This window comes from Colobus angolensis, unplaced genomic scaffold (assembly GCF_000951035.1).
Source record: "Colobus angolensis palliatus isolate OR3802 unplaced genomic scaffold, Cang.pa_1.0 Scaffold506, whole genome shotgun sequence".
Taxonomy (NCBI): Eukaryota; Metazoa; Chordata; class Mammalia; order Primates; family Cercopithecidae; genus Colobus; species Colobus angolensis.
In genome coordinates, this window is record NW_012118555.1 from 1,156,955 (window position 1) to 1,169,125 (window position 12,171).

The 12,171-nt window shown below is 43.3% G+C and overlaps 1 protein-coding gene across 6 annotated transcripts in view; it reads left to right on the plus strand.

Annotated features, from left to right (window-relative positions):
- IFNAR2 (interferon (alpha, beta and omega) receptor 2) overlaps nucleotides 1-12,171 on the plus strand; it is a 38,224-nt gene continuing 26,053 nt past the window's right edge. For 3 of the 6 annotated variants that reach the window (XM_011960148.1, XM_011960147.1, XM_011960151.1), the window contains exons 1-2: nucleotides 1-64; nucleotides 11,502-11,639. In XM_011960148.1, coding sequence (XP_011815538.1) covers nucleotides 11,585-11,639 — 55 coding nt within the window. In that variant the 5' untranslated portion in view covers nucleotides 1-64; nucleotides 11,502-11,584. The remainder of the gene's footprint in view (nucleotides 65-11,501; nucleotides 11,640-12,171) is intronic. The other 3 variants (XM_011960146.1, XM_011960150.1, XM_011960149.1) reach the window with 1 other exon arrangement.

The window sequence follows — 12,171 nt, forward strand, 5'->3', positions numbered from 1 at the left end:
AGTCGGGTGCGGCTGGGGCCCGAGGCTGGCATCTCTCGGGAGCCGCAAGGCGAGAGCTGCAAAGGTAACGCGGCGTGGCGGGGAGGCGGGAGCGGAGCGCGTGGCCAGCTCACTGGAGGGAAAACGCCGCCTCCCTGCAGCGGTTCCCGGAATCCCCTCCGGTTCCTTCTCGCTCTCCCCGACTCCTCCTCCTTCTGCCCTCCCTCCGCGTCCTGAGGATGCGGCTCGTGCGCCCTTCCTCTCTCCCGGGGCCCCACCTGCGACCCCAGGACCCCTCCCGGGCCCTGCCCTGCGCCCTCCACGCGTCGCCCCTGCTGGGAGTACGCTTTCGTTGCGCCCCTCCACGTCCCACCCCTCCCCACCAAGGATGCCCAAAACACTGGACACTTGCCACTGCAAGATGTGAGTCGTTGCTGAGTTTGAGGGTCACATTCCTCCAGGTCCACCCCGCCTTGCAAAACCCGCTCACCAGCCCAGTGCTCAGGTTCGGGATCTCCAGCCCGCCCCCTTGAGGTCCCCTGGGATTAGCGCCCCCTCGACCTGCGTCGTGGTCACAGACGGCACCGGGGCTCTGGAGGGGCCTACACCCCTCCGGATCCGCTGCGTAGAGGCAGGAGGGGGAAGGGGCGAGGGGACGTGGCCGCGGAGACAGAAGGGTGTACCTTCCCAGGGTCGGAGAGGGAAGATACTGGGAAGATATTCCGCGAATATGGAGAGGCGATCGGCACTTGCGTTTCAACCCTGAGCAAATCAATCCGTTACAGGCAGTAGCGAGTTGACTCCATCAGCCCGTTTATTTGGTTAGCGATGGTATTATTGACTCTGAGTATTCCCACCTCCTTTCTTTTAACATTTTTTTTTTTCCTTGTTTTGTTTAGCAGGAAGTCTTAGAAACGAATATAGCATGTTTGGGCGTGGAGTCAGTGGTGGGAGCTGGCTCAGGGAGACGTGCAGTTTCCCGTGTGTGCTAACTGGCCCAGGGGCTAAGTCCCACTCCTTGCCAAGGTTTCTCAGTGTCCTGTCCACCGACCCCCAATCCACCTGTGCAGGCTTGAGGGGGTGAGGGGATAGCCGAGACCCTATCAAAATCTACCCTAAGGAAAATATCCAATAAACTCCCCTAGCAATTAGAGCATAGCTAATAAGGCTTGATCTGTTTGTCTCAGAAAATGACTTGAACTTGTCAGTTCTATTGTTCATAAAGTTGTTTTCCACAATTTTAGATAATCAAAAATCTACATGACTCATTTTTCTTACTTATATTTCCTCCAAAGTTTCTCATGTGTTTATTGAAAAGTTAAAGAAAATCTGATTTTGGTTCATATAATTTGACAATGGTCATTTGTTTAAAAGTCATTTCAAAAAGTATGAAAAGGATCATAACCCAAGAAGTACTATCTTAGAAGTGAAACATTTATTAAAATATCTATTCCATGGCTCATACTTGCACACTCAAAGCCACATTGGACTCATTTTTTCTGCTACCTTTATAAACCTTCAAACTGTTCAAGAGTCAATGGTATGTATCATCTTTGATTATCAATCATCATGTTTTGTTCTGTTTTTGACAAAGTCTCGTGCTGTCGCCCAGGCTGGAGTGCAGTGACACAATCTTGGCTCAATGCAGCCTTCCTCTCCTGGGTTCAAGTAATTCTCCTGCCTCAGCCTCTTGAGTAGCAGAGATTACAGGCATGTGCTACTACGGCTGGCTTTTTGTATTTTTAGTAGAGATGGGATTTCCACTGTGTTACCCAGCCTGGTCTAGAACTTCTGACCTCAAATGATCCACCTGCTTAGGCCTCCCAAAATGCTAGTATTACAGACTCAATCATTATGTTTTATCAAAGCTAAAACCCAAACTAAAATGCTATTGCTTATAAGATGCACTTTCATTTTATGTAATGAAGTAAGAAAAAACACTGTCAATCTTGCTATGCCATGCCACCAGAATGAAAGCATTCTGATTTCAGAAATGCTCAAATGTGAAAAGAAAATGTGCATGTTATAATTTGTGAAATGTTAGAGCAGAGCTTGACGGCACTGGCCCTGAAGGTCCTTCTTCTTCCTTTGGAAGAATGAAACTGAGGGGTATGCAATTCAGGGAAGAGTAAAGGAAAAACAAGTAGTTGGCAGAGGAGGTTGGTGGACTTAGAGGTACAGAAAAGAGAAAAACAATAGGGAAAAAGAGGTATGTATGATGGGGAGGAGTTCAGAGCCACCGCCAATTTTCTCTGGCCCCAACAGGAAAACAAGTTACCCCACAAACCAGGGTTTTACCATCTGGTACATGGGGATATCCATCAACATTGTCACTGGTTTTCATTTATTTGTTTTTAATTCTCAAGTTTAAAAAAAAATTTAAAATTCAAGTGTGTCTCAACCACCGGAAACTATAGTGAGAATTCTCTGTAACAAATAGGAAAGAAGAAAACTGATCCAGTCTTTGGTTTTTTTAAAAAAAAAAGAAAGAAAGAAACTGAATCGCAACATACTTTGCTTTTTTCTTTTCTCATAAAGGAGCAGTAGGCTGTTTATGCTGGATGAAGGTGAGTGAGATGGGGGAAGGTTCACTGGGCACCAACTTTCCGGGCTAGAGAAATTGCCCAGGCTTTACAGAACAAGCTGGAATCAGGTGCAGTTGTAAAAAGGAAGTCAAGGTTTCACTCTGCCATGTCAGTAGGAGGTGCTAAAGCCAAACTAGCACCAGCAAAGTGAACAGAAATGGTAAGGGGGAAAAAAAGGAAAGGAAAGAACAACATGGCTTGCAAGGCGTCTTACTAAAAACAAAGAATTCTGCTTGGAACAGAAGAAATTCATTGCCATTGCCTTACACCGTACAACAACTTGATAAAAATATAAATCCAGTAAAACAAACTCAAAGATGAGAAAATTGTAAATTGGAGATGAAAAGGAAGATTGCAGACCTAAAGGAAAATTGAAGACCATAAAAACATAATGACAGAACAAATAAGTCAGGAGAAAGAACAGAAGAAATACTGCTGAAAATAAAAGTATTTTAATAGAAGAAAGCCCAGTAAGGAAGCCCAGTGAATTCAACTGAAAAGGGACAAAGATTAAGAAGAAAGAAGCAATTGTGAAAGACAAAATACAATAAAGAATTGGGACCACTGGAGTCCAAGATGTAGAGAAGTCAACAAATGGGACAGAAAATTCAAATAAAAATAAGTCTGAAGAAAGCTTCTTGAAATGAAGAAAAAATGGTCTGTGGGCCAAAGGAACATGCCATGTTCCAGAAAATGTCATATGGGAATACAGAAGCACTAAGATAAACTATTTAAATTCAAAGAGAAAGAATTATTTAGGAATCTGAGAAGAAAAAGTAAAGGAGGGGAAAACAAAATCAAGCTGGCCTCAGACTTCAGTGCAGCACTACATGCCAGATTACGATGATTATGAGGGAACAGTTCCAAGGGAAAGAAACTTTTCAGGGCGGGGGGGAGGGGCACGTATTTTTTTCCAGAAGAACAAAGGGAATTCAGCACCCATGAACTATTTTTGGAAAAACAAAACTTGCTGGGTAATAAAATCCAGGAAATAGCAAATTAAGAGATAAATCAAAATAAAGAACTTAAGAGTAGAGAATGGTAAAAAGACTCTTGATGAGTATTTATTCTATTTAAATATAGAATTAATACATCTGTAGAAATTGTGGGTAGGATAGAATGGGATTATAAAGCTTGACAAAAATATACAGCCAAAAAAAAAGAAGTCGGGGAGGAAGATGGAAGGAAATATGAGAATACCAATATTCTCTTCTTTCAAAGAATGGAATAGTAAATATGGTATAAAATTAAAAGGTGCTATGTGAATATGTAATACTGTAACTTTTAATATCTTTCATAGGTTTTATTTAAAACCTTAGAGGGATATTGTAGGAGATTATACTTTCTTATGGACAAAAAAATTTAAATTTTAGAAACTCCTTTGACTTTATTTTAGTCTTTCCCCAAGTAACATTAAACAGAAACACTGTGTGTGTGTGTGTGTGTGTGTGCATAGAAAGTTTTGTGGGATTTTATTCACCTAATGTTAATGATAGTAATCATTTTTACAGAAGAAAAAAGAAAGATATTTGAAAAATAAACTAGAATCAAATATGCCAAGATGTTAACAATTGTTGATGCTGGATGATAGGAATAAGGATGAGTGTTACTTTCTTCTTTGTACTTTTTCATATTTTTCTAATTTCCAGAAAAAGATGTGTAATTGTATTTGTCTAACATTTCTGAATCCAGTTCATTCATTATTCCTTGCCTTCCTGGCAATGTGCATCAGTCTGTGTCAGACAGAAGGAAAGACACAGCCATGCTTTCTACCAGGAGACTATGAGGCAGCGAGTTCCCAGAGGGTTTTGTCCATCTGGGAGGAGTTGAAATTCAAAGAATCACTTCACCCAATCCATCCATTTGATCTGGGTCTTGAAAATTGGCAGGATTTGTCTGGTCTCAAGATAAATAGCAGGTAGAGCTTTTCTTTCAGAATGGAGAAGGCTGGAGTATCACAGGGTGAACCTGTGACAAAATTGGGGTTCAGCCTGGGAAACCACATGGGTTGTTGGCTTCGCACAAGAAGGAATTCAAGAGCAAGCTGACAGAATAAAGTGAAAGCAAGTTTATTAAAGTCAAGGAGTAAAACTATGGCTACTCCATAGGCAGAGCAGCAGTATGGGCTGCTCCACTGAGTATACTTATGGTTATTTCTTGATCATATGCTAAATAAGCGATGAATTATTCATAAGTTGTCTGTGAAAGGAGTGGGAGTTCCCGGAACTGAGGGTTCCTCACTTTTTTCGACCATATAGAGTAACTTCTGGATGTTGCCATGGCATTTGCAAACTGTGGTGGCACTGGTGGGAGTTTCCTTTAGCATGGTAATATATTATAATTAGCGTATAATAAGCAGCGAGGACACTTTTGTCACCATCTTGGTGTGGCAGGCTTTGGCCAGCTTCTTTACTGCATCCTGTCTTATCAGCGGGGTCTTTGTGACCTCCTATTTTATCCTATAACTAAGAATGCCTAACCCCTTGGGAACGCAGCCCAGCAGGTCTCAGCCTCATTTTACCCAGGAGCTACTCAAGATGGAGTCACTGTGGTTCCATCACCTCTGACAAGAGCAGGGCATGACCTGTCACCTGGAGCTCAGCAGGACAATAACTCCAGGAAAAACTGGAAAGGCTGATAGCCTTGAATTTAACCTAAGGAGCTTAGTGCATCGTCAGGCAACAGTGAGCTACAGACTGAGCGGACTACATAATTCGCAGGGCCCACCCAGAGCCAAATAAAAATGCAGGAGAAAGTACCACTAAAGGTACTAAAATATAAAGCCTTTTCTTCCACAGTCCCTCTCTCTCAACATGTAATGTTTTTTTGTTTGCTATTTAATATCATTCTAAGTAAAAAAAAAATAGCCTGGGCACGGTGGCTCACGCCTGTAATCCCAGCACTTTGGGAGGCCAAGACGGGTGGATCACAAGGTCAGGAGATCAAGACCACCCTGGCTAACACGGTGAAACCCCGTTTCTACTAAAAATACAAAAAATTAGTCTAGTGTGGTGGCGGGTGCCTGTAGTCCCAGCTACTTAGGTGGCTGAGGCAGGAGAATGGCATGAACCCGGGAAATGGAGCTTGCAGTGAGCCAAGATCGTGCCACTGCACTTCAACATGGGGGACAGAGCGACACTCCATCTCAAAAAAAATAAAATAAAAATAAAAACTTGAATTATTAGCATGACTATTGCAGTTCTTTATATTATGCAAAACCAGATTTAAATAAGAACATTTAATTCATATATGGAATTATGAATTATACCAAGTTATACCATTAGGACTTTACAGCACATCTTGGGAGGTTCCCTCGAACTAGCCAGAAGGAGCAAACTGAAGCCAGACAGGAAGATTGCAAAGAGGAAGAGAGGGTCTCCACCAGGCACAGAGCCACCTGAGGAAGCCCTCCCTCAGGCACAGGGATACTGAGGGAGCTGGAGCAGATTCGCACAGGTCCCTGGGTCCCTTCTGCCCTGGTGACTCTAGGATGCATGTACTTGCACCTGACTTCTAGGCATCCCCCTCCTGCTAGCTTCCCCTCGATCCAGCCTGGGGTAGGGTCTGGGGAAGTCAAGTCTTGCATCTCCCTTTCCCAAGCACCTACCATCCTAACCCACAGTGTAGTGGCCTCGTCCAAGGGTCTTTACATCTCTGCCTCAGACATGCTAGGTACCTGGGTCAAGAGTGACCCAGAGACTCATCCCTGCCAGACCCAACCTCCAGCCAGCTGCCCTCTGACTCCAGTCCATGGGGCGAGGCTGGAGTGCTGGCCCTGACCTCTCCAGCATCTGCACCAGGACAGCTTCAGTGGAACTTGGTCCCAGTTGATGCCCCATGCCAACAGCAGCAGCAGTTGTTAGGCATAGAGAGAGAAGCCAGGCAGGGCCTGGGGTTCCTCTGCTGGGAGCCTAACCTGCAGGAGATGGGGAAGAATCCAAGTGTGAGCTGGGGCTCCTAGCACAAAACACACATTGAAAGATAAAATGGTTAAGAATTTCGGGACAGCCACAGGAGAGCCTTAAGCCAAGTGTAGGATCCGTCTAGCTGCAGGGCCCAGGGGGACTGAAACTAGCCATGCTTTAGGAAGACTGATCTATTTGTAGTCAGCAAGAGTTTTAAGGCGCTCCATTGACAATTTAGGCAGGATGCCAACATGGGATATTATATTTTCCAAGCAAGAAGAATCTAGTAATCAGGCATGTGGTTCCAAGTGAAGTATGGGTCACCAGAAAGCAAGGGAAGAAGCCATCCCCTGGCCCAGATGGGGAGAATGGGACTTCTAAGTGTGTGTGTGTGTGTGTGTGTGTGTTTTCTCAGCTGCTAAAGACACTGAGTGTTCCTGCAGATATATAACAAAGATGAAGATGTGCTACCATTGGAGACAAACGGAGGGACCAGAGGCCACATGGCAGAGGTCAGGTTAGGTGTACAAGTATAAAGGAGCTGCCCTGGCTGGGCACGGTGACTCACACCTGTAATCCAAGCACTTTGGGGGACTGAGGCCGGAGGATTACTTGAGCCCAAGAGTTCAAGACCAGCCTGGGCAACATAGCAAAACCCCATCTCTAAAAAAAAAAATACAAAAATTAGCCAGGTATAGTGGCACATCCCTGTAGTCCCAGCCGAGATTATACCACTGCACTCCAGCCTGGGTGACAGAGTGAGGCCCTGTCTCAAAAAATAAAATGAAGAAGTTGCCCTTCTACAGTCTGGGTGTGGTGGTATCTAGGGGAATGTTCACAATTAGGCAACCCCTCTGTTGTGGAGTGATTATGGGAGATGACGTCACATCAAGATATCTCAGCAGATGTTTCTCAATGGTTACAGTATTATGGGATTAGTTCCAGGCAGTCATGTTTGGATATCTCATGGGTGATAGAGTCTGTAGCAAGGCTGGAAATTTTGACTTGGAATCACTTGGATTTCTCTAAGAGAATACCCCAGGTTGGACCTGCTACTGTGGCAACAGAGAAGACTTAAAAATTAAATTGTTTTTAGCTTGAACTTGGTCTTGTGAAGTCCTAATTAAGGAAGAGGAGTCAGTCTGGGGGGTCTAGGGGAAAGCAAAGAAATAAAGCAGATAAGCTCTAGGTCTACCTTGCTTCATGGTCTAGGACATACAAACAAAAAGAAGAAGTAGAGAAGCTGTAGATCTGCCTTTCTTTATGGCCCTGGACATATGACCCTCCTGCACACATAACTCACAATCTTCCTGCTTACCATCAAATGCTTCAACTTATCATCAAACATCTCGGCTGACAGAAGAATGCAAGTTAGCTCCCGGCTACCTTGGCGTTGTCAGTCCTCCACATAGCACTCTTCAGCCCAAATTGCATTTTATAAAATCCCCAACAAGCCTTTGTCTCCTGGCAGTCAGCTCCTCTCTTATTGACCTGCCCATTGCTCCCTTGCAATATATTTTCCTACTTTCTCTAATAAATCTGCCTTTCTTGACCTAAACTGTCATGGTAAATTCTTCTTATGCCTGTGTCACCAGCCACAGACAGTCTCCACAAGCCATGACAAGTCTGCGATTTTATGGTCTTTTTTTATTTTGATGGTATTTCCCCAGTGTTTGGGGGACAGAAGAATGCCCACAATCTACAGGTCTTAGTCATGTGGATGGGGACAAAATACCCGAGAGAGAGAAGGAACAAGATCTACTGGGGCTCCTTAAAATTCGTCCTGAAGAATTCCTTTCTCACCTTGGAGTAGGGAAGACTTTCTGATTATGACTCAAAATTTAGAAGCTAAGAAAGAAAATACCTTTAAATCTGAAAACATAAAACTCAAAAACTGGGTGTTTTTTTTGGGGGGGTGGTTTTTTTTAAACAGCACGAGCAACTCAAAGGGCAAGTGACAGACTGGGGAGAGAAGAAAAAGATGTGACTCATATCACAATTTCCCTTCTACTTAAAAAAAAAACTCCTGCAAACCAGTAAGAAAATAGCAACAGCTCAATGGAAACATTGCCAAAGGCACGAACAGTTAATGAGAAGGCAATACAAATCACTCTTAAACCTATGAAAAGATAAAGATGTTCGATCACACTCAGAGTAAGAGAAATACAAATTAATGTGAAAGACAATTTTTCATTTATGAATTTGAGAAAAATCCAAGAACTTGCTGATACACCTCTACGAAGGGATGGTAGGGAAACCAAAATTCTCACACATTACAGGTAGTTATATAAATTTGTACAGCCCCGAGGGTGGCCGGAGTGACAGTTTCTATCCAAATTACAGATGCATAGTTTCATTGCCAGGTCTCTTCTGTCTGCTTCTTCAGACTCACCTTCCCCTCTCCCCACTCTTTAGTTGGCCCAGTATCCTGTCTGGTAAGGATACAAACCCAGGCCCCTTGCCCTATGGCTTCTAGTTGTGTTCAGCCAATGGGGAGCCCCAAATGAGAGAAGTGAGGGATGCAGTAAGGCATATTTATCCCTCAGCCTCCTGCCTGCACTGCCCTCTTGGTCTGGCTGTGTCTAGTGGTCTCATGTCATTGCTGCTCATACAGGAGTTTCTCCTTACAAACTGCAGTGTCAGCTCCTTCTCTTCCCCTTCCGGCCCAGAGTGATTTACAGCCATCAATGTTGTGAGCTACAGATTCTCGACTCTCCCTTCTGCAGGCCCAGAGTGGTCACAGCCCTCAATGTTGTGAGCTACAGGTTCTATACCCTCCCTTCTGCAGGCCCAGAATGGTTATAGCCCTCAATGTTGTGAGCTGCAGGTTCTGTACTCTCCCTCCTGGGGCCCAGAGTGGTCACAGCCCTCAATGTTGTGAGCTGCAGGTTCTCTAACCCTCCCTCCTAGGGCCCAGAGTGATCACACCCCTCAATGTTGTGAGCTACAGATTCTCGACTCTCCCTTCTGCAGGCCCAGAATGGTTATAGCCCTCAATGTTGTGAGCTGCAGGTTCTCTACTCTCCCTCCTGGGGCCCAGAGTGGTCACAGCCCTCAATGTTGTGAGCTACAGGTTCTATACTCTCCTTTCTGCAGGCCCAGAATGGTTATAGCCCTCAATGTTGTGAGCTACAGGTTCTCAACTCTCCCTTCTGCAGGTCCAGAGTGGGCACAGCCCTCAATGTTGTGAGCTACAGCCCTTAATGTTGTGAACTACAGGTTCTGTACTCTGCCTTCTGGGCCCCAGAGTGGTCACAGGCCTGAATGTTGTGAGCTACAGGTTCTATACTCTCCCTTCTGGTTTGCCTACAGCCTGCTCACACATTTGTAAATACAGTCCTGCACCCCCTAATGATGTCTTGGGCAAAGATGGACTCTTTATATGACAGTGGCCTCATAAGGTTATACCATATTTCTACTGTACCTTTTCTGTGTCTAAATATGTTCAGATACACAAATGCCACTGTGTTGCAACTGCCTGCAGTATTCAGCACAGTACCATGCTGCACAGATTTATAGCCTAGGAACAATAGGCTATACCATATAACCTAGATGTGTAGTTGGCTACACTATCTAGGTTTGTCTAAGTATGCTCTATGATATTCACACAATGAAATAGCCTAACAATGAATTTCTCAGAACATAGCACTGTTCACAGTTGCAAAGATACGGAATCAACCTAAGTGTTCATCAACAAATGATTGGATAAAGAAAATATGGCTAGGTGTGGTGCTCACATCTGTAATCCCAGCACTTTGGGAGGCCAAGGCAAGAATCCAGGAGTTTGAGATCAGCCTGGGCAATATAGTGAGATCCTGTCTCTAAAAAAAAAATTTTTTTAATTAGCCAGTGTGTGTGGTGACACATGCCTGTAGTCCCAGCTACTTAGGGGGACAGGTGGGAGGATTGCTTGAGCCTGGGAGGTTGAGGCTGCAGTGAGCCATGATTGCACCACTGCACTCCAGGCTAGGCAACACAGCAAGACCCTGTCTCAAAAAAAAAAGAAAAAAAGTTACATATATATATACACAGTATATTCAGCCATAAAAAAGAATGAAATTATGTTTTTTGCAGCAACATAGATGGAACTGAAGGCCATTATCTTAAGAGAAACAACTCAGAAACAGTCAATACCACCTGTTCTTATAAGTGGGAGCTATTAATAAATAATGTACACACATTGACATATAATGTGGAATAATAGTCATTACTGACTGAGAAGGGTGGATTGGGTGTGGAGAGTTAAGGAATGAGAAATTACTTAATGGGTATAATGTATACTATTCAGGTGATGGGTACACTAAAAGCCCAAATTTCACCGCTGTGCAATATATCTAACAAAACTGCACTTGTACCCCTTAAATTTATTTTTTTAAAGTGTCTATCCTAATTTGAATGAGCTGTTGCCTGCCAGAACCCTAACTGATACGTCATTTGTCTAGCAGTTCTACTTCTGGAAATTTTCCCACACTTAAACTGGCACATGTACAAAATGAAAGAGATTTCCTTGCAGAAGAGACTGGAAATAATTCAAATGTCTATAGTAGGGGGACTAATTATATAAATAATGGTGTGTCTATAGAGTAGAACTCTATCCAGCTATTTAAAAAAACAAGGATAGAAAGATCTTCCAAATATATTTTTAAGTGAAAAAATCAGGGTGGAACAGGAACTATACATGCTATCTCTTCTCTAAAAGATGGGGAAATTAGAAATATGTATTTGTTTTTGCTTATGTGTGAAGACACTCGGAAGGATTCACAAAAGAAAAAAAGTAGTTTTCTAAAGGGAGTAAGACTTTTCACTATTTTTTTTTTTTGTATGCTTAAAATTGTTGAACCCAATGACTGTTGCCTGTTCAAAACTTAAATTTAAAATTCCTCCCTGACTAGGTGGGGGATTGGGCCCGGAAGTTGAGACCAGGCTCACTTGAATAAATGGGGTAAATGATCCAGTTCCTGGAGCTAGGAATTTTACTATTCCTTAGAGGTCTCTCATTGTCTTGTTTTTGCTCCCATTTTTATATTTGCAGTTTAATTAGACACTTCAGAATTTTGATCACCTAATGTTGATTTCAGATGTAAAAGTCAAGAGAAGACTCTAAAAATAGCAAAGATGCTTTTGAGCCAGAATGCCTTCATCGTCAGACCACTTAATTTGTTTCTCATGGGTGAGTGCTGCTTTTTATCTTAGCTCTTATAGAAGCAAGCTGTGATGTCATCCTCATTGAGAGCCCTGGCAGGAAGTAGCAAACTCATTTCCCTGACTGAAGGACCCAGTTCCAGCCTGCCTAGCATCAGGAGTTAAGTGGAAAGCAGATAGGATTTATCTGCTTTAGATTCAATGGTTTAGATTCAATGTAATTTCCTGTCCTGTTGTTAATTTTCAGAAAACAAATGCGTGACTTAAGGCAATAATAATTGGGACTATCCTCGCCTATAATTTGAAGAGTAATTTCTCCTAACACTGTTTCTTCCTCCCCAGTCTTTGATAAATGTCTTTTACCTCTAAAGTTGATTAATTGGTAGCATGCTTATTCATATTCTGAGAATGTTTCTAGGATGAACAATTGCTTCTGAGGACACTCCCTCAGCCAGCCCAAGTACTTAAACAAAAAACAAGGAAATTATTTTGGTGTTAAAGATCTCGTGTGTGGCTGGGTGCGGCGGCTCACACCTGTAATCCCTACACTTTGGGAGGCC